This window comes from Ceratina calcarata, unplaced genomic scaffold (assembly GCF_001652005.2).
Source record: "Ceratina calcarata isolate Rehan_Ccalc_2016 unplaced genomic scaffold, ASM165200v1 scaffold71, whole genome shotgun sequence".
In the NCBI taxonomy this organism is placed as follows: domain Eukaryota; kingdom Metazoa; phylum Arthropoda; class Insecta; order Hymenoptera; family Apidae; genus Ceratina; species Ceratina calcarata.
The window spans coordinates 158420-180294 of record NW_017178369.1 but is presented as its reverse complement, the minus strand read 5'-3'; the positions used below and the strand labels follow the sequence as shown (position 1 = coordinate 180294).

At 45.6% G+C, this 21875-nt stretch overlaps 6 protein-coding genes across 12 annotated transcripts in view; 4 read left to right on the top strand and 2 right to left on the bottom strand.

Annotated features, from left to right (window-relative positions):
• The window catches only part of PMCA (plasma membrane calcium-transporting ATPase 3), a 55499-nt gene extending 47678 nt beyond the window's left edge, over positions 1–7821 (top strand). For 2 of the 4 annotated variants that reach the window (XM_026817916.1, XM_026817915.1), the window contains one exon: positions 974–7821. In XM_026817916.1, coding sequence (XP_026673717.1) covers positions 974–1198 — 225 coding nt within the window. In that variant the 3' untranslated portion in view covers positions 1199–7821. The remainder of the gene's footprint in view (positions 1–973) is intronic. The other 2 variants (XR_003389820.1, XM_026817918.1) reach the window with 2 other exon arrangements.
• A 955-nt stretch (positions 7822–8776) lies between these two features.
• On the bottom strand, positions 8777–11095 carry LOC108630177 (CXXC-type zinc finger protein 1). The gene is made up of 6 exons (XM_018033267.2): positions 10938–11095; positions 10747–10868; positions 10593–10683; positions 10302–10522; positions 9667–10243; positions 8777–9608 (listed from the first exon to the last, which is right to left on the bottom strand). The coding sequence occupies exons 1-6, from the start codon at positions 10965–10967 to the stop codon at positions 9102–9104; spliced, it is 1548 nt and encodes a 515-aa protein (XP_017888756.1). The 5' UTR covers positions 10968–11095; the 3' UTR covers positions 8777–9101.
• Positions 11096–11155: 60 nt separating this feature from the next.
• On the top strand, positions 11156–12373 carry ND-19 (NADH dehydrogenase [ubiquinone] 1 alpha subcomplex subunit 8). 2 transcript variants are annotated; one of them, XM_018033271.2, is made up of 4 exons: positions 11156–11297; positions 11375–11653; positions 11779–11957; positions 12027–12373. In XM_018033271.2, the coding sequence occupies exons 2-4, from the start codon at positions 11525–11527 to the stop codon at positions 12241–12243; spliced, it is 525 nt and encodes a 174-aa protein (XP_017888760.1). In that variant the 5' UTR covers positions 11156–11297; positions 11375–11524; the 3' UTR covers positions 12244–12373. The 2 variants fall into 2 exon arrangements, with proteins under 2 accessions (XP_017888760.1, XP_017888759.1); XM_018033270.2 differs by having other exon boundaries at positions 11156–11653.
• A 63-nt stretch (positions 12374–12436) lies between these two features.
• On the bottom strand, positions 12437–15722 carry Mgat1 (alpha-1,3-mannosyl-glycoprotein 2-beta-N-acetylglucosaminyltransferase). Its single transcript, XM_018033268.2, has 11 exons — positions 15444–15722; positions 15164–15291; positions 15003–15108; positions 14776–14930; positions 14484–14714; positions 14283–14421; positions 13995–14223; positions 13816–13920; positions 13666–13756; positions 13433–13603; positions 12437–13374 (listed from the first exon to the last, which is right to left on the bottom strand). Exons 2-11 carry the CDS (start codon positions 15266–15268, stop codon positions 13261–13263), a joined length of 1446 nt encoding a protein of 481 aa, XP_017888757.1. The 5' UTR covers positions 15269–15291; positions 15444–15722; the 3' UTR covers positions 12437–13260.
• A 113-nt stretch (positions 15723–15835) lies between these two features.
• On the top strand, positions 15836–17840 carry Hpf1 (Histone PARylation factor 1). Its single transcript, XM_018033269.2, has 4 exons — positions 15836–16309; positions 16398–16928; positions 17000–17148; positions 17216–17840. Exons 1-4 carry the CDS (start codon positions 16181–16183, stop codon positions 17766–17768), a joined length of 1362 nt encoding a protein of 453 aa, XP_017888758.1. The 5' UTR covers positions 15836–16180; the 3' UTR covers positions 17769–17840.
• Positions 17841–17926: 86 nt separating this feature from the next.
• LOC108630176 (myotubularin-related protein 10-B) lies at positions 17927–21394 on the top strand. Of its 3 annotated transcripts, none has more exons than XM_018033264.2 (10): positions 17927–18362; positions 18492–18686; positions 18750–18905; positions 18984–19108; positions 19185–19337; positions 19395–19699; positions 19773–19919; positions 19989–20158; positions 20220–20390; positions 20460–21394. In XM_018033264.2, exons 1-10 carry the CDS (start codon positions 18300–18302, stop codon positions 20922–20924), a joined length of 1950 nt encoding a protein of 649 aa, XP_017888753.1. In that variant the 5' UTR covers positions 17927–18299; the 3' UTR covers positions 20925–21394. The 3 variants fall into 3 exon arrangements, with proteins under 3 accessions (XP_017888753.1, XP_017888752.1, XP_017888754.1); XM_018033263.2 differs by having other exon boundaries at positions 19986–20158; XM_018033265.2 differs by having other exon boundaries at positions 18473–18686; positions 19986–20158.
• Positions 21395–21875: the final 481 nt, after the last annotated feature.

Genomic DNA, 21875 nt, shown 5'->3' with positions numbered 1-21875 from the left:
ACGTTTCGTCGATTGTTACATGATACTACGCCAATTGCATGCCAAAGTTCTCGCAGTCTGCGATTCCGTCACGCTGGATTACAGCTCACTCATCAGACGGTGTGCAAGTGTATATGCGCGGAGTCGTCGTTTCTTTTTATTTTTGCTTCTCGTGGAGAACGAGCGCGCGTTTCTTTTGCCAACAGGAAACGAAGGAGGACGCAGCAAGTACGATGCGTCGGCTTATTTCTTCGTATTTTTTTTTTTTTTCTCTTCTTTTAATTCGAGTCGGCTTATTGTTGGAGCCTCGCATATCCGCTTGGCGCATCGACGATCGCGGGCCCGAAGCGGCACGCTCCCGTCGCCACGCGTGACCGACGGGTGCACCGCGCGGAGGATCTCGAACGATCGGCGGGTGCATGTGGTGTTGCGTGACGTTTGCAAGCATAATTTGTGGCGGTGACGTCCGCGCGAACCCCGGGGTGCCTCGGGTCGCGCGTCGACGTCGCCTCCTCAAATTCTCTGTTTAACTATTGCCTTGCTGTGCAGGGTATCGACGCCCCGCTAGTTCTTCTAGTAATTTCGTGTGGCCGCTGCTTTCTGTCTCTTTATACATACACATAATTATATATATATTTAAAATATATATATATATCTACATGACTGTCCCCTGATCTGTTCAGAGGTTGATCATCCGCAAGCGGAGTGATTACGAGGAAACGATCGGTGCTTCTAAGCTTTTCACATTTAATGTTGCTTCAAAGCTCGTCGCATCGACGTTCAAGGTCCGTTTCGGGAGAAGCTCGTTGGAAACAGTTAGTTTAAACTTAGAGACAGACGATCTCTCGAGGACGAACGTCGATGGCGAAGGGATGATCAAGCTCGTGTTAAATGGATTTTCTCTATATCCAACGGTGTGTCCATCCCGAGGCTCGCAGCGGCCGAGGGACGCCAAGCCCAGAGCCCTGACTGACAGTAAGGTTTCCGGTTACAGATCCGCGTAGTGAACGCATTTCGGCAGGGCCTAGACGCGCGCTACACGAGCGAGCACAGCAGCACTACATTGGCGGAAGTACTGAGAAAGCAGTCGTCCTTGAGTAAGCGGCTCTCGCAGACGAGCAGCATCGAATACGCCGACAACAACCCAGACGAGCTGACCATACCCGAGATAGACGTGGAGAGGCTGTCGAGTCACAGTCACACCGAGACCGCCGTTTAAGCGCGGGACGAAAAGAAGACGAAGGAAGCAAGAAGAAGAAAGGGTTGCCACGCGACGCGACGACGACGACGACGACGACGACGACGACGACGACGCGACGGCCGTTCGAAATCCTCGCTCTGTGTTACGTTCGCTACTTCTGTGTTTTCACACACACGACGACACACGGTCATCCTCATCCTTGTTTCTCTCGTGGCCAGCGCGTTCGGAGAACAACTAAATATAATATGTATAAGAGAACCGTGTGCGTCGATCCTCCTGGACGAGATTACGGACAAAAGAGGATCGGTATTCCTAAACTAGTCAAAACAAACAAACAAACAAACAAAAAAATGAAAAAAAAAAATGGAAAAAAAAGATAACGAGGAACGAGTAATCGTGACGCGAGTTAGGTCCTCGTCATTTTTTCTCTCTGTGCTTTGTCAACGACGGTCGATGGAACGGACGATCGGATCGTGCGTCAGCTAAAAACTTAACTATCGCGATGCTCGATCCTCGGGGGAAGGATAGGAAAAGGAAGAAAGATAGAAATCGTGACGACGACGACGACCTTCTGCCCGCGAGACGTCGTCGCGGACACCTCAGCTGATCCGTGCGAAACACCAACTATAGGATACCAAAGTAACGCACCACTGCCTTCCCTCCGTTTAGTTTAGTCGTTATACTTACGTTTCCTTCGGTTTTTCTTTCTCCTCTCTCTCTCTCTCTCTCTATCTATATATCTCTCTCTCCTCGTTTCCCTCGCTCTCTGACAGACTAAATGTCCATCTCGTCACCCATCCTCCTTCTCTTCCTCTGCTCCTCTTCTGTCCCCCCTGTGATCGTTCGTTTTCTTCTATCCCACGAAATCGCACCGCATGGAATTGTACCAGAGAGACACGAAGAGAGCAAGGTGCTCCTCTTGACTTTTCTTCGTTGTTCGCGCTCGCCGGCTTCTCTTCGCGCCATTTTTTACTGCCATCCATCCATCGGCCACTTATCTCTCTCTATCTATCTATCTCTAGCTCGCACAATACTCGCTACACTCGTCCCCATTTTCTACTCGTCAGCTTTTCTCCACTCGACGTTCTTTTCATCGTTTCCGCTGGCTATCCGTCTGTCTACTATCTGTGTCTCTGTCTCTCTTCCTCGCTCTTTCTCGCGTGACTTAAAACATGATCTAGTCACTAGTTTGTATCGCTAAATACTTCCGTGAATATACTCAGCACTGGGGGTGCCTTACCAAGAGAAACAAAGTTAAAAGGGGGAAAACAAGAAGAATCGCGCATCGTTCTTTGGTCTCGCGTGTAAAACGAGGTACGAGAGAGTGAAACGAACGTTTTCTCGCGCCGATTCTTCTTTGGCCACCTACGCGTAATCAGGGGGGGAGGGGGTTGGATGGGGTGGATAATCAACGGAGGGAAACAGGTGTCTAACGAAAGTAAACGAGATCTGTAAAAAGGGGAACGGATTCCACGACATTGCCATTATTACGCTTAAATCGATACGAAGATCCTGATAGTAAAGACGTTGATCACGCCACGGTACGAAGACCCGCATGTTGTAATTTTTAGTAATAAATATATAGCCACGATTTACCCAGACGTCGAAACCATCGAACGAGACACCTTCTCTTCTGACCACGTTCCATCTCAGGACTCAGTTCACTATCTCAATTTCTTTCCGTCGTTCCGCTTGTCCGCGTAACTGTAATTATTCTCAGGACCTGTCGATCGCCGATCGGGAACGAGCCGCGCGCGTCGGCCGCGTCTTCGATCCGCAAAGGATCGGAGCCGGACTCCGACGCCCGGCCGGTCGCGATCGCGAGCTTCGAGGACGCCGATCCGACGATCTCGTGCGCGTCGCCGGAGGGCCGGGTCCCTTGTTTTATCATTTTCCTTTCTCACCGTCGTTTCGGAAGAACCAGTGTAGATGGTATTCGTGTCACCTGACTACTAAACCTTTTGCAATGCCGTCGACGGGCGTCCGCCCCGAGACGAGTATAATAAGTTTTTAACGAGATATAGCAAAACGTCTAACTATATACGAGAACCGCTGCCAAATGAATGAGAAGCGATACGTGACGCGTGTTTACCGAGTCTCCATGAAGTCAGTAGCCAGTATAAATATATTATACGATATGTAAAAAATATATATATATTCGTTCGAGATGTGTACGTGTAGCTTTCTAAAATTCGTTCGATGTGTGTGTGTGTGCTGGGACCGGAAACGCGGGAGGCCGGGTGGGGGGAGGGTTTACGAAAGAGCGGGTGGGTGGTTTGGGGCAGGGGTTGAACGCGAGAGATGCGCGGGGTTAAATTCGAGGGCTCGCGGACGAGAGAACAATTTTTCGTAGGTCCGTTCGAAAGAGAGAAAAGGGATAAAGAAAAGGCTTTAAATGGCCTATTTACATGCACTTATTCTAGTCTTAAGCACTCTATATGCCTTACACTGCCAGTTATAAAGACGCGCTGTTCTTATGGATACCTGTAAACGGTACACACACATATATACGTGTATGTATATATACAACGATGCCATCGTCGCCGTTTATCCGTCGACGTCGTCGTCGTCCTCGCCGTCATCGCGATGTACTTTGTTCGAAACGTTCATCACCCAGCATCGTTTCTTTCCCATCCTTCGGAATTCCCTTTCTTTGCGACCACCCACAGCTTTCCTACGGCCTCTCTCTCTCTCTCTCTCTGTGCGTGCTGGCTAGTCCCTTCGCACCCCGTCGTCCGTCTCTCTCTCTCTCTCTCTCTCTTTCTCCCGATCCTCGAAGAATACTCGTCGCGCGCACGTATATGTTTCACTCTCTCTCTTCTCTCTTTTTTTATCGGAGCTCGGAGATGCACAAACGATGTTACTCGGTGGGAACCTGACCTAAGACCGCTACTAATTTCACGCAGGCTTCGATAGACACGGTCGCGGACCGATTTCAAAAAGGTTGAGCAAGTTCAGCGCGCCGATCGCTGCTCGTCACGGAAAGAGATGATCAAAAACACACACAGACGGACACACACACACACACACACATACACACATACAGACAGCTTGCCGTTATCGAGGCCGCTGCATGCTCGGTACCGACACGATATTCTGATTGTTGCCGTTCTCTCACCCCGTTCGTCATCCTCGTTGTGTACCTCTTTGCGTTATTATGTTCTGCCCACCGCCGAGATCGCACCGATCATCCGAGTGAACTCGGTATACAACCGAAGAAGGAAAAACGAAAACAAAAAAAAAAAAGAAAGAAGAAGAAGAGAAAAATCGACTCGTCACACTCGTCCCGTCCCTAAAACTGCATTAAGCATCTTTTTACGCTCCGATCGTTCTTACTCTGTACTCTATATTTAAACGCATTTCGCGACTATTTAAGATTGTGTAGAGTATATAAAGAATAATATCGCGCGGCAAGCCTGGAAAGCGAAAGGGAGGCCGATAGTTTCTCGACGGCCGAGACACAACGAGAGTCGTGAGGAAAGAGAGAAACGGAGAACTGAGAGCGCAGCCGATGTTGTCGCGCGTTACGAGAGAATTAAAAGGGAATTGAACTAGGGAGAAAAAAAAAAAATGGTTCTCGTAGCGGGAAGAAGAAACTGTCCTTGTATATACCTCGCGACGACGACGCGTCGTCACCAGTGCGAATCCTTGGAGGACCGGCCGCCCCGAGGACGTCTTCTCCAAGCCCGTTTTCCTCCGACGTTTCCTACGGGCAAGAACGGAAAAGGAACAAGAAGACGACGAGAAGAGGAACATAGTACATAGTGCGAAAGCCAGTGAGAAGAGATTTTTGTGCAGCGGTTAGATATTGCACCGATCCGTAAAAAAAAAAGAAAATACGTCGTTTCACGTCTCACGCTTCGAACTGATCATCGATCCCGTCGAAGAGATCGAGCCGTCTTCTCACATACAGTGTACATATACTGCATATATATATATTATATAGTATATATAATATTGTATACATAAATATATTATACGACACGTATAATATTTATATGTATACATATATTATATACATATATACATACATCTAAGCCTTTGATCGATCATCGATCCGCGGATCCTTTTCGCGATTGCTCTGTACGACCCAAACGGACAGCAAGAACTTCATTTTCGTTCCGCTTTTCTACTATTCTTTTGAAAGAATCGGGTGAGTCGCGATCGCGGAAAGGGCCCCGAAGATCGACCGAAAGAACAGATTGTTTTTTTGTTTTTTTTTTTTAAAAGAAAAAAAGGTTGCTCGGCGAAAGGGAGTAGCTGCATGACAGTTGTATATCCTTGTAAAGTAAATCTGATCGCTCTACTAAAAGTAATGAAAAATGATAGGCGGTCACCGGCGACTTCCGTGTTGAGAGGAAGTCGGCGCGGCTGCCATCGGCTCGGGTATTTCCAGAACGCAGGATTAATCCTTTCGCGGCGTTTAAAGATTTATCGTCGACCGTTGTCCTCTGTCCTTGTTGAATCAGTAATAATGGTGTTAGCGATAACGACGGATTCGCGACTGGAAATCTGCGGCTGCGAAAGGATTAATCTCGGGAGGTCTGTGGCTGGTGCGTGTGGCAGAATTGATAAAACGCTCGTTCGTTCCCGTTGCACCGGTTAAAGGAGATAGTAGAGCGCGGTCGGAATATTTTTAACGGCAGATTTCTGTCGAGTCTGCGAGACGCATGGCCACGGATCCGCGATCTGGTATTTCCGGTCTATCGTCGAACGACGGGCACGTCGTGATCTAAACAGATCCTCTTCGAACCCGTCTATCGAGTTTCAAGTTCAATCGTGCCACGACGTGCCCATCGCTGGAACAGTAAACGTGCCACTGCCCGCGAGACGCCGGATGTGTCGACAATTTCGTACTGGCATTTAACGCGCGCTGCAATTTTCTCTTGGTTTTACGCTCCGCCATTGTTCGATAATCGCCCCTCCGTAAAGCATACGTGCGTCGAGATCTTCCACCGCGGTCTCCGTGGTCCGAAAGCGGTTCACGCCCCGGGTCAGAGCCGATAGCAGCTATCGACGACGTCTGTGTCCTCCAGCTTGCTGCGAACAGAACGCGAAGGAGAACGAGGATCGGAAGAGCTCGATTCGCGTGGTCGCGAAGAAAGAAGAGAGACAAGTTGATCAGCGTTAATCGCGTCCTTGTACCATAAGCAATAACGATAACGATTAAAATGAAATTAGAGAACGATTGGAAGATCGATGACTGCAATATCTCACTGCTGGATCGATTCCGAGGGGGGAAAGGGGTGTTCTCGCAGAGCCGTGACGAACTTTCTTGGACGAAAGATAGAAAGAAGCTACTTTAGACGCGTCGATACTTGTATTTAAAGAAACAAACAAACTATGCGAATCTATCGAATAATTATATTTTACACACCTAGCGACGTTTATTCTCGCCCCATTGTTTAGAAGATCTTGTCGTTTCATTTGAGTAATTAAAGTACAAGATTACTTACGAGATATATGAATGATAAAAAGGGATAAACCTGTAAAACTTGTTCAATCTTCGCCGACACTGTCGCGCCTTCACTCATTATCCTTGCTGCTGCTGCTGCTGCTGCTGCCGCCCGCTGTTCAATCACCGTTCTCTGCATCCTTTTCCCGCCGCCGTTTTCGCGTTCCACGATTATCGTCGCCGATAATCGGTGGCCCGACGGTCGATCGTCGAATCTAGATGTACCATTTTTTTTTTTCCTTTCGGTGAATAAAACAAAAGCAGGAGGACAGAAACTTTTCCGTCGTTAGGGAAAACGGCCGGGATTTCGAGTCGATGATCGATCGCGTGATTAACGGATCCAGAGCGACACGAGAAAACTCACCATTCGCGGTTGGGACCAAGTCTCGACGATCGTCAAGTGTAAATTAGAAAGACGAACCGACGAACAAAAAGAAATATGCTGTTACAAAAGATAGAAACCAAAAAGAAAAAAAAAAAATACAAAAAGGAAACGCGAAAGAGACGATTTCTTTCGACAGCTTACTCGTGTCTCGTCGTTTGTAAAACTCCTAGCTGACGTCGTGCACGCGATCACATAAGTTACATACGGAGAACGCGCGAGCGTACGTTAATTACGTTTTCCGTCGTTTTCTCAAATTGACTGGATTTACGGGCAATCGATCGACGCTTCGCGAAACGCGCGTCCAACCAGATGATTAATTAAACGACGGCGTTCGTCGGTCTCGCAAGCGTGTCCGCGTGTTGCCTCCGTGAAATGGATCAAATTGAACGAAGTACGGTATGGACATTGCGTTTGTGCTTGCCGGCTGTACGAGGTAAATATATATATATAATATAAAGGCGGCGAAGGTAATCGAAGGACCGAACGATATGTCTCTCTGTGAAACAAGCCTTCGTTTCCAACGTACGTCTCCTAGGGGGTCACGCGAATTGTTTTTTGCAGGGAAAAATAAAAAGTATTCGAGAACGCAACACTTGGCGGAAAAAAACTAAATATATTAAGCTAGTTATTTATAGCGTGTTCCCTCCCGAAAAGCGTTATTTCCGGGGGAACGAGATTTATTCCACTTGTCGGATGGGTTACGCCGGTACCGATGCCGAGAGGAAGTGAGAAGGAGCGTGGCTTTCGATTCTCACACACACGGTCTGGATCAAAGACACACGAGCAGCAAAAAAAAAAAAAGAAGAAATGAATGAGAGATGCGATGCGTATAAATAAATATATATATATATATACATACAGAAGTAAAGAAGCAAATACTCATATATATTTGTATATGTTCGGAATAACGTTGTCGAATATTCGGAATATATATACATATATATATCTGTCTGCAGCATATGCAGCAAGTAATAAAGAGGAAAATAAATAAATTAAACTGGAGAGTTGTACCATGCCGGAGTATGTAATATCCTGTGTTAAAAAAACAATGAAAACAGAAGAAAAGACCGATCGGAAACTTGTTGTAATTCAGAAGTATTTTGAGAGAGAGAGTATCCTTTCTAGCGACGAGTCGGAACTTAACTGGTTAAAATTTAAGCAAGTAAATATATTTATTGAAGTTAAAGTGTGGTAAATTTTAGAAACGTTGGAATTATGTTTCATATAAACGAGTTATTGATTTGTTTCACATGTGCAATCATATAATGTGAAATGATATATTGTGAACACTAAAATAGATAATGAAAAATTATATTATGAANAAGTAAAGAAGCAAATACTCATATATATTTGTATATGTTCGGAATAACGTTGTCGAATATTCGGAATATATATACATATATATATCTGTCTGCAGCATATGCAGCAAGTAATAAAGAGGAAAATAAATAAATTAAACTGGAGAGTTGTACCATGCCGGAGTATGTAATATCCTGTGTTAAAAAAACAATGAAAACAGAAGAAAAGACCGATCGGAAACTTGTTGTAATTCAGAAGTATTTTGAGAGAGAGAGTATCCTTTCTAGCGACGAGTCGGAACTTAACTGGTTAAAATTTAAGCAAGTAAATATATTTATTGAAGTTAAAGTGTGGTAAATTTTAGAAACGTTGGAATTATGTTTCATATAAACGAGTTATTGATTTGTTTCACATGTGCAATCATATAATGTGAAATGATATATTGTGAACACTAAAATAGATAATGAAAAATTATATTATGAATTTGAATTTACAAAAGTTTAATTGAACGTTATAAATAAAGAGAAATACACAATTATACAAACTGTCGAGAGCCGGAGACGATCTTTGCTATTCTGTTTTTTTTCTCGCAGCTCGCTTCGTTTCTTTCTTCTCCTTCGATCGCTGTCTACCGCGACACGATTACTTTAGGAACTTTGTTTTATTTTGCCGTTATAAAATCACGATACAGATTCGTTTCTCTAATTACACTGTACAATAAAACGACGTCACGATCATTGAACACGTCGCGGAGATGCGGCGTCGGGCGAACTAACGTACGATTACTGTTCCTCTTTTTGTAACAGCCCGTACCTTCGCTGCAGCTCTTCCTCCATAGCTTCCAACTGTTCCCTGCTCTGTTCCTGGGTCATCTGCTCCATCAGCTCGTGGTTGTACGTGGAGTGAAGCATCAGCGCGAGCACGCCAGCGCGAGTAGCCATGTTCGCTCTGATCTGTCTCTCCTGTTCGACCAGCTCGTCTATCTTCAACCACTGCCTCACTCTCTCCATGTCTATCTCCGCTCGTCGCAGTTTCTCCCACACGTAATGCTTCACGCAGCTCTTCTTCGGCGCGCGACAGAACTCGCCGGTCGTGTCGAACACGTTGGTGACCAACGGGCAACCGCACACCTCCGTCTCGCTGATCTTCGGGTCTTTGCAGTGCTCCGGGCAGAGGACCCGCAGTCGCTTACAGTAAGTTCGATTCACGGGATTGTAAAAGTCACAGAACATCACTTGACCTTCGATGCGGGTTTTGAAGATCGAGCCGAACGACGCTTGAGACTCGTACTGAAAGATGAAATTTCGTTATAAAAATGCATTCGGAGCGTCACGTGACGAGAGGTACCTTGTTGAAGCATTTCTCCATGTGCTTGATCGCGGTCCTCGAGTGAATCTCGTGGCCGCAAGTGATGCAGTACATGCTCATCTCCGTGTCGTCGTTGTCGTCCACCTCCGCTTGCGGATCGATCGTCGCGTGCCTCGCGCGTTCGACTATCCGGTCCAGTTCCACGTGTCTCTTGTCCAGCTCGTGGAGTATCCGCCGCACGTCCTGCTGCTGTTTCCTCACCATCTCCAACTGCCTCCTGTTGTTCTGCTCCGCGATGCACGGCGTCAAGGACCACTCTTGTATGCGTTGAGGCAACACCTGGTAGATTCTGTTCGTCGCCAGTTTCAGTCCGCACTCGTCGGAGCAGTATTTGCTGCCTGGTCGCGACTGCTTCGTGCAAGCAGGCCCGTAACAGTGCCTCGGCGCCTCCAGATACTCGTTCCTCTCGTTACTGGAATCCCTCTTTCGTTTCTTGATGAACTTCGAGCTCTTGTTGAAACTCTTCGAAGGTTTCAACGGGTCGCCCAGCACTCTGCAAGTCCTCTGTATGCACCTCAGCTTCAATCGGACGGAAGGCCCGAACTTCTTCAAGTGCCTGAACAACGAGCAACGATTCGTATACGTAAGATCAATAAGTCTTCGTTTCTATTTACCTGCATGCATCGCATTTGCCACAGTTCTCGGTCCTTAAGCAACCGGTACATTCCCCGCAACGTTTCGAAGACCTCTTCGTCTCGGCGGTGTTCCAAGGCGCATCGTATTCGTATCTATGAGCTCTGTCCTTCTCCTTGTGTTTCTTATATTTCCGATCCTCCTGATCCGTTCTCCGTGGCTTGTAACGCGTTATCAAAGTCGGATCCTCTTCTCTGCAGCGCTAAACGTAATTGATCAGCGCTAAGTCTTACAGATCTCTGAATCACTGGATACAGATAAAGAATCCTTACAATACAGAAGAATTGTTTTATGTGCTTGGCATCCTTCTCAGTAATGTTGATGCAGTCGCCGTGGTACCATTCCTCGCACGCGTCGCATCCTCTGTGAATCAACGACAATTTTAATCGACCTCCTTTACGAACTTTATCGCGTTCGCATTCTTACATCATGAACCGCGAACTGTCGGAACTCCTGCAAATGCAATACGCCTGTCCATCCTGTTTAAGCAAAGTGGCGATTTTGCTCTTTCGCTCCGGCAGCATAAACTGCTTAGCTATCTCCTCTTTCTGTAAAAACAAAAGTGATTTAGTCACTAGTGTATCTACGTAGACGCATCAACGATCGTTACGACGTACCGATAGATTCTGCTGTCTCTTGTCGCCCATCGTAGCACGTTGTTATTTCATGCAATACTTAATACAAGTTATTAAAAACGAGTTCTTTGCAAGAACTCCTGACGGCAACGCGATCCGACGACACTACTTACTCGCCATCACGAAGCGAGTGCTGCCAATTCCTGTCAATGCTTAGTGCTGCCAATGATGATTCGTGAATGATTCGTCTCCGCTATCATTTGTTCTGATTTGTTCTTCTAACAAGTAGATATAAAAGTGTGGAAAACTACTTTGCGGACACAGTCGGACTATCGTAAATATAAAATTAACGTACCTTCATGTAATAAACTCGGGCTTTGAAAATTCCACTCCCTCCTGGTGGTAAGCAGCAGACAGCAGAGAGAGGGAACAGTGGTTCGGTTTTCAAAACATTGTTAAGTAATATATCTTCATGCTAGCGAACTGTACTTGTTAACGTCAATCAAGAACGATGTGTTGAGAGAGCACGATCTACCACTGTATCTGATCGAGATTAATGAAGCAGCGGCATTTGTTACGACCACGTTTCATCGATCCATCGTCAGCTACGATCCAGAGAGCCGGATAACATGGTTGTACCGAAGGACTTTCATCTCCCGTCGGACGAAGAATTGACCACGCAAGAATTGAACATCGGCTGGCCTTACATTCAAGCCGCTGCTGTGTTCCTCGGAAAACGATGCGAATGGTTCAACAATGTACGTGTTGCCCGTCAATTATCATCGTTCGATTTAACTCGCACAACCTCAAAAGGTTATGTAATCATAACGAGAGAGATCACTGCAGACGATTGATGGTTCCATGATTTTCTACGTACTTCCAGGAGTTCATGTTATGCAGGTACGAGTTAAGGGATCCGCGCAAGTGTCTGAAGGAAGGGAAGGATGTGACGAAGTGCGCGCTCGAAGGGTTACAGGACATCAAGAAACACTGCCGAAAAGAGTTCGAAGCTCACGTAGATTGCGTTATAAATCACGACCCTGTGGTGCTAGATCATGCTAAGTACGTAAGTTCGCTGGAAGTACGGTTCACTTACTTCGGCCGAGGGTCGTAATTACCGTGTGTCATCAGGTGTGCGAAGACCAAGCAAATGTTCGACGAGTGCATGGCAAAGAATTTGAACCTGGAGAGACCACCGTTCGGCTATTTCTGCGAAGCCAAAGTGCACAACACGTCGAGGCCGAAACCACAGAAAGAGAAACGCGAATATCCGGACGCTACGCCGGAACCTGTAGCTCCTCCGTATCCGCCGTCCAAACACGATGGACGCAAAGGTTTTGCAATGTAATTGTTAGCGTCGCTACAAATTTTTGTAGTAAGGATATACCAGAATTTTATTTGAGACCGAATGTTGTCGAGCAGTCTGTTTGTATTTGTTCTGAGTTCGGGAATAAATGCAAGTAAGTGCATGAAGAGTCGAGGAGGTGCTTGATAGGAAAGGGGAACAGGTTCTTCCTAGGTGAAAATAAATTCCAAGGATATTTATGCTTATCAATTTTTTTTTTATTAATAGAACATTCGTTCGTCGTTGCCCCGAAAGAAATCGGGAACGATGATCGACTCGCTTAGTCGATCTCTTCATGCTTCATCGACGCGTTCTTACAAACGATATCACGTAAACGGTTCAATGAATTCGCACCATTTATATTTCGATTCTTTGCTTATATTGTTCGAAAGTAATAAATCACAAAATGCTCCACGTGTTCCCGGAAGTAAGCAAAAGAATAAAATACGAACGTAGCTTACATCGAACTCTCAATTAATCGTACATTGTGTAATATATATATGTATATATATAAACATTATGTACACGATGGAAAGATTTCAGATCGTTCGCGCAACGTAAAGACACGACAAATGACCGAGTGATAGTCCAAACATCTTGGAAGAAGGTAGAAACTTTATAAAACCTATAATAGCACTCTAAATAAAATGGAAGAGAATGTGGGGAAATAAAATTGCTCGAATGATCTGAAGTCTTTCGCCTCAGTCGTTTTACAATTCAGTGTGTACAAACGGTGGGTACGAGTCTCGAGGCACTATGCACGTCTCTCATCACGTAACGATGCTTATTCAAATCTCGCTGAGAAAATTTTCTACACGTAAAATTGCAAGCCTGCTGCACTGCCCGATTAATATCCCGCGTCCAACTCGTAATACTTTTAAATCGACAACACCGTTCGTGTCATGGATTCGTCGTCGTCTTCGACGTAAGTAGAACATTCGTTTGAGTTCCGACGAACGGCTTGGAAGCAATTAGTCGTTTGAGCCGTAGTAACGAAAGAACGTATCGTCGCATCTTCTGTTAGCTCCAAGTTATATCGTAACCGTTCCAGTTCGGGCTAGGTGCCAAGTGTACTCGTCTACCTTTGTAAAAGAATGTCACCACGCCCCGATACCCGGTCCTCGGTACTCCGCTCTGTAAAACACGCGAAATGAGCGATGCGAAATCGTCGGGAATCAATTTGTACACTTACCCGGAAGTCGTCCATCAGTCCAAACTGCTTGGCAGTGTTCTTATACGCTTGCCTCGAATAATACGGAATCCGTACGGCGCCCGATGCTACGACCTTCCCTGTTTTCAATTCCGAGAAACTGACGACCGTCGACTGGTAAACCTCGTTAACGAAATTTATGTCGTAATTATCCTGAAACGTACGTCGCGAATTAATCTTCGATCAGTTTGATGAGCGGGGCTCGTCGAACTCACTTTTAATAAGTAGGTCAGATTCATTTTTGTGAAGTGCACAAACTGCGTGTTCAGTTTGATATACTTCAAATGCCTTTCGTAGAACATCCCACTGGAAATGACGCATCGATCATTATATCCAATCGACATAATTATCACTTATGTACTCACTTGCTCACTCCAGTCTTCCCAAACGTTCTGGTTCGCGATATCTCCGGTCGAATACAGGCTCTGTTTCGACGTTGCTCAGGCTGCCTTATCCAATCGTCCCAGTATCTGTCGACCAAACGAATCGTAGGCATTCTCATGCATTTCGCGAGACTCTTTGATTCCATAATATTTATACTAACGATTTGGGCCATTTCGGCGAGAGTTCGGTCCACAATTCACGCGTCAGCATCCAACCCAGTCCGGGAAAAAAATCTGTCCTATACAATACATGCGCCGCGCTCTCGTCGACCAAACCGGCTTTCCCGTTATCGTTCCATGCCGAGACGCACCACAGGGAATCGTCAGACGCTAGCAAAGGATATGTGCCCAGGAAATACTCAAAAAAATCTGGGGCTATGTCCAAGTCATCTGCAAGACGAATTCCTTTACGATTTGCCGCGACTTCGCGATAGAATCGACTTAGCTACCTTCGACTATTATCACAGTTTCGTATCCAAGCTGAAAGAACATATGATTGAGAGCCCATCCGTAGTGGCGTGCAATTTTGAAATACCCTTTGAACTTCTTCTCCTTCGGAGGTACTTCGATGTCCGATTGATCGGGTTGCTATAGCATAAATTTCGTCGCGTTAATTTCTAATGTCGTTCGAACTAGATACGATGCCGTACCTGAATGTGCATTATTTGATTTCCGTATTTAGCGATAACGTCGGCTGTCTGCCGATGCTGGCAGTCCTCCGAGACGACGATCGGGAATTGCTCCGCGTCGGGCCTGTATTTTATCAATTGATCCAGACATCTTTGTACAGTAATACGATTGCAAGAGAACACCAAAACCGCTATTATCGGAGATCCGTTTGGTAGCTTCCCCTTTGTAGGAACATTGTGAGAGGTCTCGCTCTGTACAGAAACCGGCGAGTCTTTAAACCGCTACTACTATGAACGATCGTAGGATACTTACAGTATGTGCAGGCTCCACTGGAGGCTGCTGCACGTTCTTGTCATCATTCTTCTCTATATCCTTTTCCTCCTTTTCAGGGAGAATCTTATTTTGATTGACATCGCGCGCATTCTCCTGTTTCTGCTCTGCATTCGCGTTTATAGTATCTACGTCTTCTATCGTGAAAGAGAGGAATCAGGCTTAGTCAGAGGTCGTTAAAAAATTTAGTTCAACGTGCAACGACATACTTTTACGTTGCTTATCTTCTTTGATATCTTGCAGTAGTTCTTGATTCAGTGCTATCTCTTGTTTCACTCTCCTCTCCAATTTGCTAATCTGACCGGACACCCGAGCCTGGAAGGCAACAGAGTCACTGTCCGTTTTTATAACGTCGTCTACTCGAACTTACCGTGTCTTTTTCCTTCTCCACCGGTTGATCTGAGATCATGAAGTACGTGATCAGACCCCACAGAACAAGAGAGCCAAAAATAAAAGTGACTGACCTGTTCCGCATGGCAGAACCAGGTGTCACCTCGTCTGAAAGGTTCAAAGTTTACGCTGTCAAACTTGTGACTCCCGTGTCGACATACACATTCGCGTCGTCTAATGGAATAACGGCCGAGGAAGATCGTTACGTAAATAGAATCGTTATCGCCGATAAACGATTATGTGTCTATCGGATTACATACCATTATGATACCCACGTAACTGCTTATCGAACGTCGTTATACGTGGCCGAGCATTTTCTCCTGCGTGAGAGGAAGTCGTCGTCTCACGATCGTATCCTCAGGCAGCCGACGTTCTCACGCTGGAAATCGATGCCCGTGGATGGTCGGTCGTGTCTGATCAGGCTTCTAAATAAAACTGTTGGATCTCACGCGTTGACACCGTGTTGTGAACTCCATCGTTGAGTTACGCGGCAGACGCGGACGAAATCTGTTCGGGAGTCGGGAGGGGAACTATTGCCAATTGCTCTCCCTTGGGAATACCGTCGGACGTTCCCGGCCGTCCGATGGAGCCACGTTGTACATTTTCGAGGCGCCACTGATTTAATAGAATTATTTAAATTCGTTCTCTGGCCTCTGAGACGTGGCCCGGATTCCTATTAACGAAACATCGTCAAAACTTTTCTATCGTGATCATATTTAAACAGTTGGTCGTTTCATATTTAAACAGTTGATCAGGCAGAGAATCGTCGAGCTTTTAATTATTTAATTTATATAAAAAATCCGTAGACTATACTCTTCCAAGAATTTATTTCTTCAATCTGTTATTATGAATTTCGGCATAAGGTATCTTCGAAAAATTCGAAGGAACATTTACATGTGTTAGTAAATCCCAAGAAGGTCTATGAACTCCACCTGTCCTAGCGTACATAGAGGTTAAGTTTCTCTCGTCTCTCCCAGTCTTTCTGTTTGTCTTAAGAATGTCAGACGACGAGAAACCAGAAGTTTCTACGAAAGACACGCGAATTCCGTGTAGATACGGGGCTAAATGTTATCAGAAGAATCCGGTTCATCATCAGAAGTATAAACATCTTCCAGCAACAAACGCGGTACATGTCTTTCATTCTTCAACTTTTTTTGGAGAACCCGCGTTTTTCCTCTTTTGTTTTGTTCAAATTGGTGTTTGAAAATTTGTAGAAAATCGGGAGAGGCGCGAAACGTACGGTGTTGAATAAGAAAAGGAAAAAGACGAGCAAAGATCGAACGGAGAACGAGTCTCCGCAGAAGAAAGTACAGAAAACAGAGAATGGAACGGACGACGAGGCAGAAAGTGTTCCGGTCGTAAATAATATTGACGAGAACAATGACGTCGAGGAATCGAAAAGTTCCGAATCCGAGGAGCACGAAATTAAAGATTCGAGCGAGCTGGTCACCGTCTCGTCATTATTAGGTGACGTCGCCATTGAATCCGATAAAATATCTCTGGCCGAAGCGCAGCCAGTTATTTCTCATTTATTCCTCGTCCAAATGCCAGACGATTTCTTTCAATTTTACGAGTTCTGTCAGAGTATCTCGGAGAAGAATCCTCTGAACGTATTGAATGATTTTCACTTGCAATTAGTGGGACCGTTCGACGTGTTCAGAGAAACGTTCTTAGAGGCCAAAGTAGAGGATAAGCAGGCATTGTTAAGGCACTGGAGGTATTACTATGACCCTCCAGAGTTTCAAGTAAGGGTCTTGTATAGTCGTTGAGTTAGTCGTTAAGACAGTCGTGGTCATTATTCTAATATTTTCTACAGACCATTATCAGAGATAATGGCAAGGACGGTTTGCATTACGGGTACTGGAGGGATGATAGTTCTGAGAAGCCTGTATTCGTAGCAAAGAACAAGGCGGCCATAAATTGCACCATCGAATCTGTAGCAGAGAACATATTTGGTACGCTGAAGTAAGTGTCTGGAATACGAGTATGTCGAGAATTAGGACAGAGTCACAATTGCCTGTTTCTATTACAGTGAGCACATCGGAGACAAATTAAAGTTAGCTTCCCCGTTCGAGAAACCTCGCATTTCAAAATTCTTACAAAGATTAAAGAACTTCGCTAAGGAAAAGAATATCAGTTTGGAGAAAAAGACCGCCGGTATGCAGGCTAGGGAAAAGAAGGTCGTCGCGAGAACTTTCCACAAAGGTGGTATCGTGGTCCCTTACGATAAAAAGACTCAGTTAGGGTACAGGGACCTGACCGTGACCGACAACGAGTTACAGAAACTTTTGAAACAGATCGAACATCCTCCTACGCCGGAGGCTAGGAAAACGCCGATTTCCAAATTGGAAGAAGTGATCAGATTAGCAACCATCGCCGCCGACGAATGCGACTTCGGCACCGTTTTAGAACTCGGTCACGATCTCTTTTCCAGCGGCGTTTCTCACGTTCAAACGAGAGCTCTAAATTTACTTTCCCTCGCCTACGGTCTCCTACAAAGACCGGAATTCCAGGAGATCGCCAGGGCCCATTTAAAGAATCGTCGTAAAAGTTTGGAACCGAGCGTTCTCCAATTCGAACAATAAAGAAGTAGGGATCGACAAAAATCAATTACACTTTTTTAATTTTGCGAATAAATATTTATTATTATCTTTGTACTTCGACGATTTTATTTCGATACACGCGCGATTCATCGTCGCTGTCTCGATCGTTCGTCGGATCGAGTCCGCGTTACACGATGCGCGAATGTGTCACGGCTGGTCACGGTGACAAATGCGTCCTCAAGGACTCGCATTTTCCGTTGCAACGATGAGGAGCGGTCCGTGAAGCGACGACGAAAAACCGCGAAGAGAATCGTTCAGGATGGTCCGAAAGGGGAGTTGTGCGGTGATTCCGTTCGGGATCGTCTCGTGAACATTTTGACGCGACCGCGGGAACGTCTTGCCCTCGATTCACGATGATGATACTCTGATCCACACTCGATTCGCGCGGTCGGCAATGGAATTAACGGGGACCCGATACTAATAACTGCAATAGTGGAATCGTGGATAAATCGGATTTTCAGTTTCTATGGTTCTGGCTCGCGTGAATCAACGGCAATCGTACAAACGTTCTCGATGGAAAGCAAAAGCTGCAACAATTTCATAAGCTACGTAGGCTTAGAGGAGCACGAGCTGCAGGTAAATTTCTTACGCTCGGCCATAACCTAAATCAGTGGTAGATAGAACGGTGGAAATAATCAGCGAGCGATTGCTCATACGGTTTTTCCACTTTCTTATCGTAATGGTAGTTTCATGAATTATGCGCAGCCGCTGGGTTCTAGTCGACGCAATTCTTTATGCGATAACAATATTAAGTTGTTACCCGGTGAAGCATTGATCACCAAAGCTCAACGCGTTCTTATGTTCTCGCCCGTCGGCGATCAAAATCAAGGAACGTCCGGCGTTCTGTTCGTCACCAATTTTAAGCTCAGTTTCGTTACGACCGAGGAGACGGATGGCGAAGTAAGTATCTCGCGCCAACTCCCGGTGCTCGCATGCTAACAGTCAAACGACGATTGTGTACAGGACGTGGCTCGTCAACAGAATCATCTTTACGGCTATATGGACACGTGTTTAACGAACATAGAGGATATATACGTGACCGTTGGCGATAAGAGAAGGAAATTGGTACCTGGCAATACTGTACCGTCTAAAGTGAAAGGAATATTTATTACTTGTAAAGTAATTGTTCTCCGTTCGTTGTTTATCGATCATATTCTCGTTCGTTGTCCCCGTTCTCATCGAGGTTGTGGGTTTTAGAATTTACGAACGTGGTCCTTCTCCTTCAAATTCTCACCCATCGGCGACGGAAAGAACGTCCTCCAGACATTGTTGCACCATGCCTTCCCCAGTGGGCACAATCTGTTGTTCGGTTACGATTACCGGTCAGTATGTAACGCTTCGAGCATTGTGATTCGTGCAGATTCGTTGCAACCTTTCCGTTTCCGTTTCTCGTTTCAGAGAAGCTTACTACAGTAGTCTTGACAAAGGCGTCCGTTTGTTTCGCGACATTTCCGACTGGCAGAACGAGTTGGAACGAACTGTTCGTAATGAGAAGCTGAGGAAATCTTGGAGACTGTCCATCGCGAACGTAGATTTCAAGCTCTGTAGTAGGTAAATATCGCGGGTTCGAAGCGGGTTCAGGGTTTAACATCGTGTTTTGCTCGCCAGCTTGTCTCGATACGTGATCGTGCCAGACTCTGTCACCGATAATCAGCTGATGGATGCAGCTAAATGCTTTCAAGGGAACCGTCCACCGATCTGGTCTTGGTCGAGCTCGCGCGGCGCCGCGTTGGTCAAGATGTCCGAGCTCTCGCCGTTGGTCACCAACAGGAAACAGGAGAACGTCATGTTCGAGAACGTGCGAAAAAGTCATCCACAGAAGATGCAGCCGTTCGTCTTAGAGCTGAACAAAGGTATCAACGCGAAATTGATAGCCGCGGCGTTCTCGAAATTCGCCGTCCTCTGTTGTCCAGGTATTTTGATTCGCGCTCACCCAACCGCGTCGATTCGGCCGCGTGCTAAATCGTCTGCCCGCGATCGTTTCAGAGAACATCAGGCAGTTCTGGCTACAGGACAATAATTTTTACTCGCTGTTGGAAAACACGAAATGGTTGAAATATGTATCGTACTGTTTACAAAAAGCTGTTGAAGCCTGCGAGCATCTTCACTCAGGATCCTCCGTTATATTACAAGGTATTTACAATTCCATCGACACCCGTTCCCTCTTTACTTCCGTTACGATGTAGGACTGGTTTTTAGAAGGTGCTGGCACGGATCTCTGTTGTGTTATATCGAGCTTAGTCCAATTGTTGATGGATCCTTATTTTCGAACTATCAACGGGTTCCAGTCCCTTTTACAAAAGGAATGGATCGCCGGTGGTCATCCGTTTTGTGATAGATTAGGACATATTGCGCAGAGAACTTCGGAGAAGGTACGTCGTTCGACTTCTCTTAACTCCTCGTATTTGAACGCTATCATTGTTACTCGCGCAGTCTCCGGTGTTCCTGTTATACCTCGATTGCGTCTGGCAATTGATTCAACAATTTCCGGCGGAAGTCGAGTTCACGGAAACGTACCTGACAACTCTATGGGACGCCGCTCACGTTTCCATCTTCGACACGTTCGTCTTCAACTGCGAGAAAGATCGATCCGCGGCAGCTACGGTGAGTATCGAATCTTCAACGTTCGATTCCACCGTTCTTAGACACGTTAACGTTTTACGAACGTCTCAGGACCCGGAGAAGCCTTTCGTCCTGCGTAGCGTCTGGGACTGGCGAGAGCAGTTCAGCGACCAGGATATTTTATTGTTCTACAATCCCTTCTACAATTCGCGGGACGCGACGGACAAGGGCATGCTGAAACCTCTGTACAGCATACCGACCCTCGAGCTCTGGACCCAGTGCTACTTCCGGTGGATACCGACGCTGGAGATTCGCAACGGCGGACGGAACCACATCGAGCTCTACGCGAGGCTGTTGAGGAACGACGTGAATCAACTGAAGATGTGTCTGAACGGCAACTGCGGCTCGCCCACGATCAAATCCAACAGTTACTCCGTGCCTATGAACATAGATAGTTTCTACCCGTTCTCCAGCAAGAAGTCGGGGAACACGGTGAGTGCACCCATTATGAACAGTTCTATTCTCGCCACGGAGAGCTTGCTAGAAGCGCAGTCGTTGATCACTGCGGCCGACTGATGTACATATCTCACTGAACGCTTGCTTTACCTTCTCCGAGATGCACCCATGCATCCATACGAGTATCGCCGTGGTTATTAGATATATAACGAAGTACGATCTCAGTCCTTTCTATACCGCGCGCGCGGTCTTTGTACGATGATCGCCAATTAATTTGCAATAAGAAAAATTGTTATCTTCTCCCGTTTACATTATACGCGCATGTTCTCTGTTTTTACGCTACGTAGTACTTCGTATAGACGAATCTGACTCAGATCAATTATTCTTGATCCTTGTTCCGTTTACCCCTTCTTTATCTGGTTCTCTATCGATTAAGCGTCTTCGCATCGAATCGTACGTTAAGTTATACAAAGATTTCCTTTTTATATAACTTTGTAAATGCATTATCGCATGTTCGAGTTAAGGAACAATGATATTTAATAACACGGTGATGTTATAACTTATATTATAATAAAATTATTTTTTCTATATAAGATACTTATTATTCTCGCATCCCTTGCCTCTTACAATGTATTAGAACTATGAATAAAGATTACAGTTACATTTAATCGAGCGTTCTTTATTTCTATACGCCCCCCCATATTAGAATTACATCATTTCATTTCGTATCAGGAAGAACATAAAGTGGTAATTATTTATGACTACCTCCTATCATCTTATATTCTCCTGATACAAAGTAAAATTTTCGATCAAACTCCTTCTCTCTGAGAATTCTTGGAAATGACGTCATCACCAGGAGTTAGTGCTACCTCCTACCACATCATATTCTCCTAATACAAAGTCCAATTTCGGGCAAAAATTTTTCCTGTTCGATTGATGACGTCATAGCATACCTCCTCCCAACTTATATTCTCCTGATACAAAGTGAAATTTTCGACAAAATATTTTCTCTTTGAGAATTCTTGGAAGTGACGTCATCACCAGGAGTTAGTGCTACCTCCTACCATATCA

Coding starts and splice junctions, on each gene's coding strand:
- LOC108630177 (XM_018033267.2), bottom strand. CDS start 10,967: ATGGGCGACAAGAGACAGCAGAATCTATCG. Junction 10,684..10,746: donor GACAGTTCGCGGTTCATGAT/GTAAGAATGCGA, acceptor GTTGATTCACAG/AGGATGCGACGCGTGCGAGG. Junction 10,244..10,301: donor GGCAAATGCGATGCATGCAG/GTAAATAGAAAC, acceptor CTCGTTGTTCAG/GCACTTGAAGAAGTTCGGGC.
- Mgat1 (XM_018033268.2), bottom strand. CDS start 15,268: ATGCGGAACAGGTCAGTCACTTTTATTTTTGGCTCTCTTGTTCTGTGG. Junction 15,109..15,163: donor TGGAGAAGGAAAAAGACACG/GTAAGTTCGAGT, acceptor GTTGCCTTCCAG/GCTCGGGTGTCCGGTCAGAT. Junction 13,921..13,994: donor TCGCCGAAATGGCCCAAATC/GTTAGTATAAAT, acceptor TTTGGTCGACAG/ATACTGGGACGATTGGATAA.
- Hpf1 (XM_018033269.2), top strand. CDS start 16,181: ATGTCAGACGACGAGAAACCAGAAGTTTCTACGAAAGACACGCGAATT. Junction 16,929..16,999: donor ATGACCCTCCAGAGTTTCAA/GTAAGGGTCTTG, acceptor TATTTTCTACAG/ACCATTATCAGAGATAATGG. Junction 17,149..17,215: donor AACATATTTGGTACGCTGAA/GTAAGTGTCTGG, acceptor TTTCTATTACAG/TGAGCACATCGGAGACAAAT.
- ND-19 (XM_018033271.2), top strand. CDS start 11,525: ATGGTTGTACCGAAGGACTTTCATCTCCCGTCGGACGAAGAATTGACC. Junction 11,654..11,778: donor GATGCGAATGGTTCAACAAT/GTACGTGTTGCC, acceptor ACGTACTTCCAG/GAGTTCATGTTATGCAGGTA. Junction 11,958..12,026: donor GTGGTGCTAGATCATGCTAA/GTACGTAAGTTC, acceptor GTGTGTCATCAG/GTGTGCGAAGACCAAGCAAA.
- LOC108630176 (XM_018033263.2), top strand. CDS start 18,300: ATGGAAAGCAAAAGCTGCAACAATTTCATAAGCTACGTAGGCTTAGAG. Junction 18,363..18,491: donor TAGAGGAGCACGAGCTGCAG/GTAAATTTCTTA, acceptor AATTATGCGCAG/CCGCTGGGTTCTAGTCGACG. Junction 19,920..19,985: donor ATCCTCCGTTATATTACAAG/GTATTTACAATT, acceptor ACTGGTTTTTAG/AAGGTGCTGGCACGGATCTC.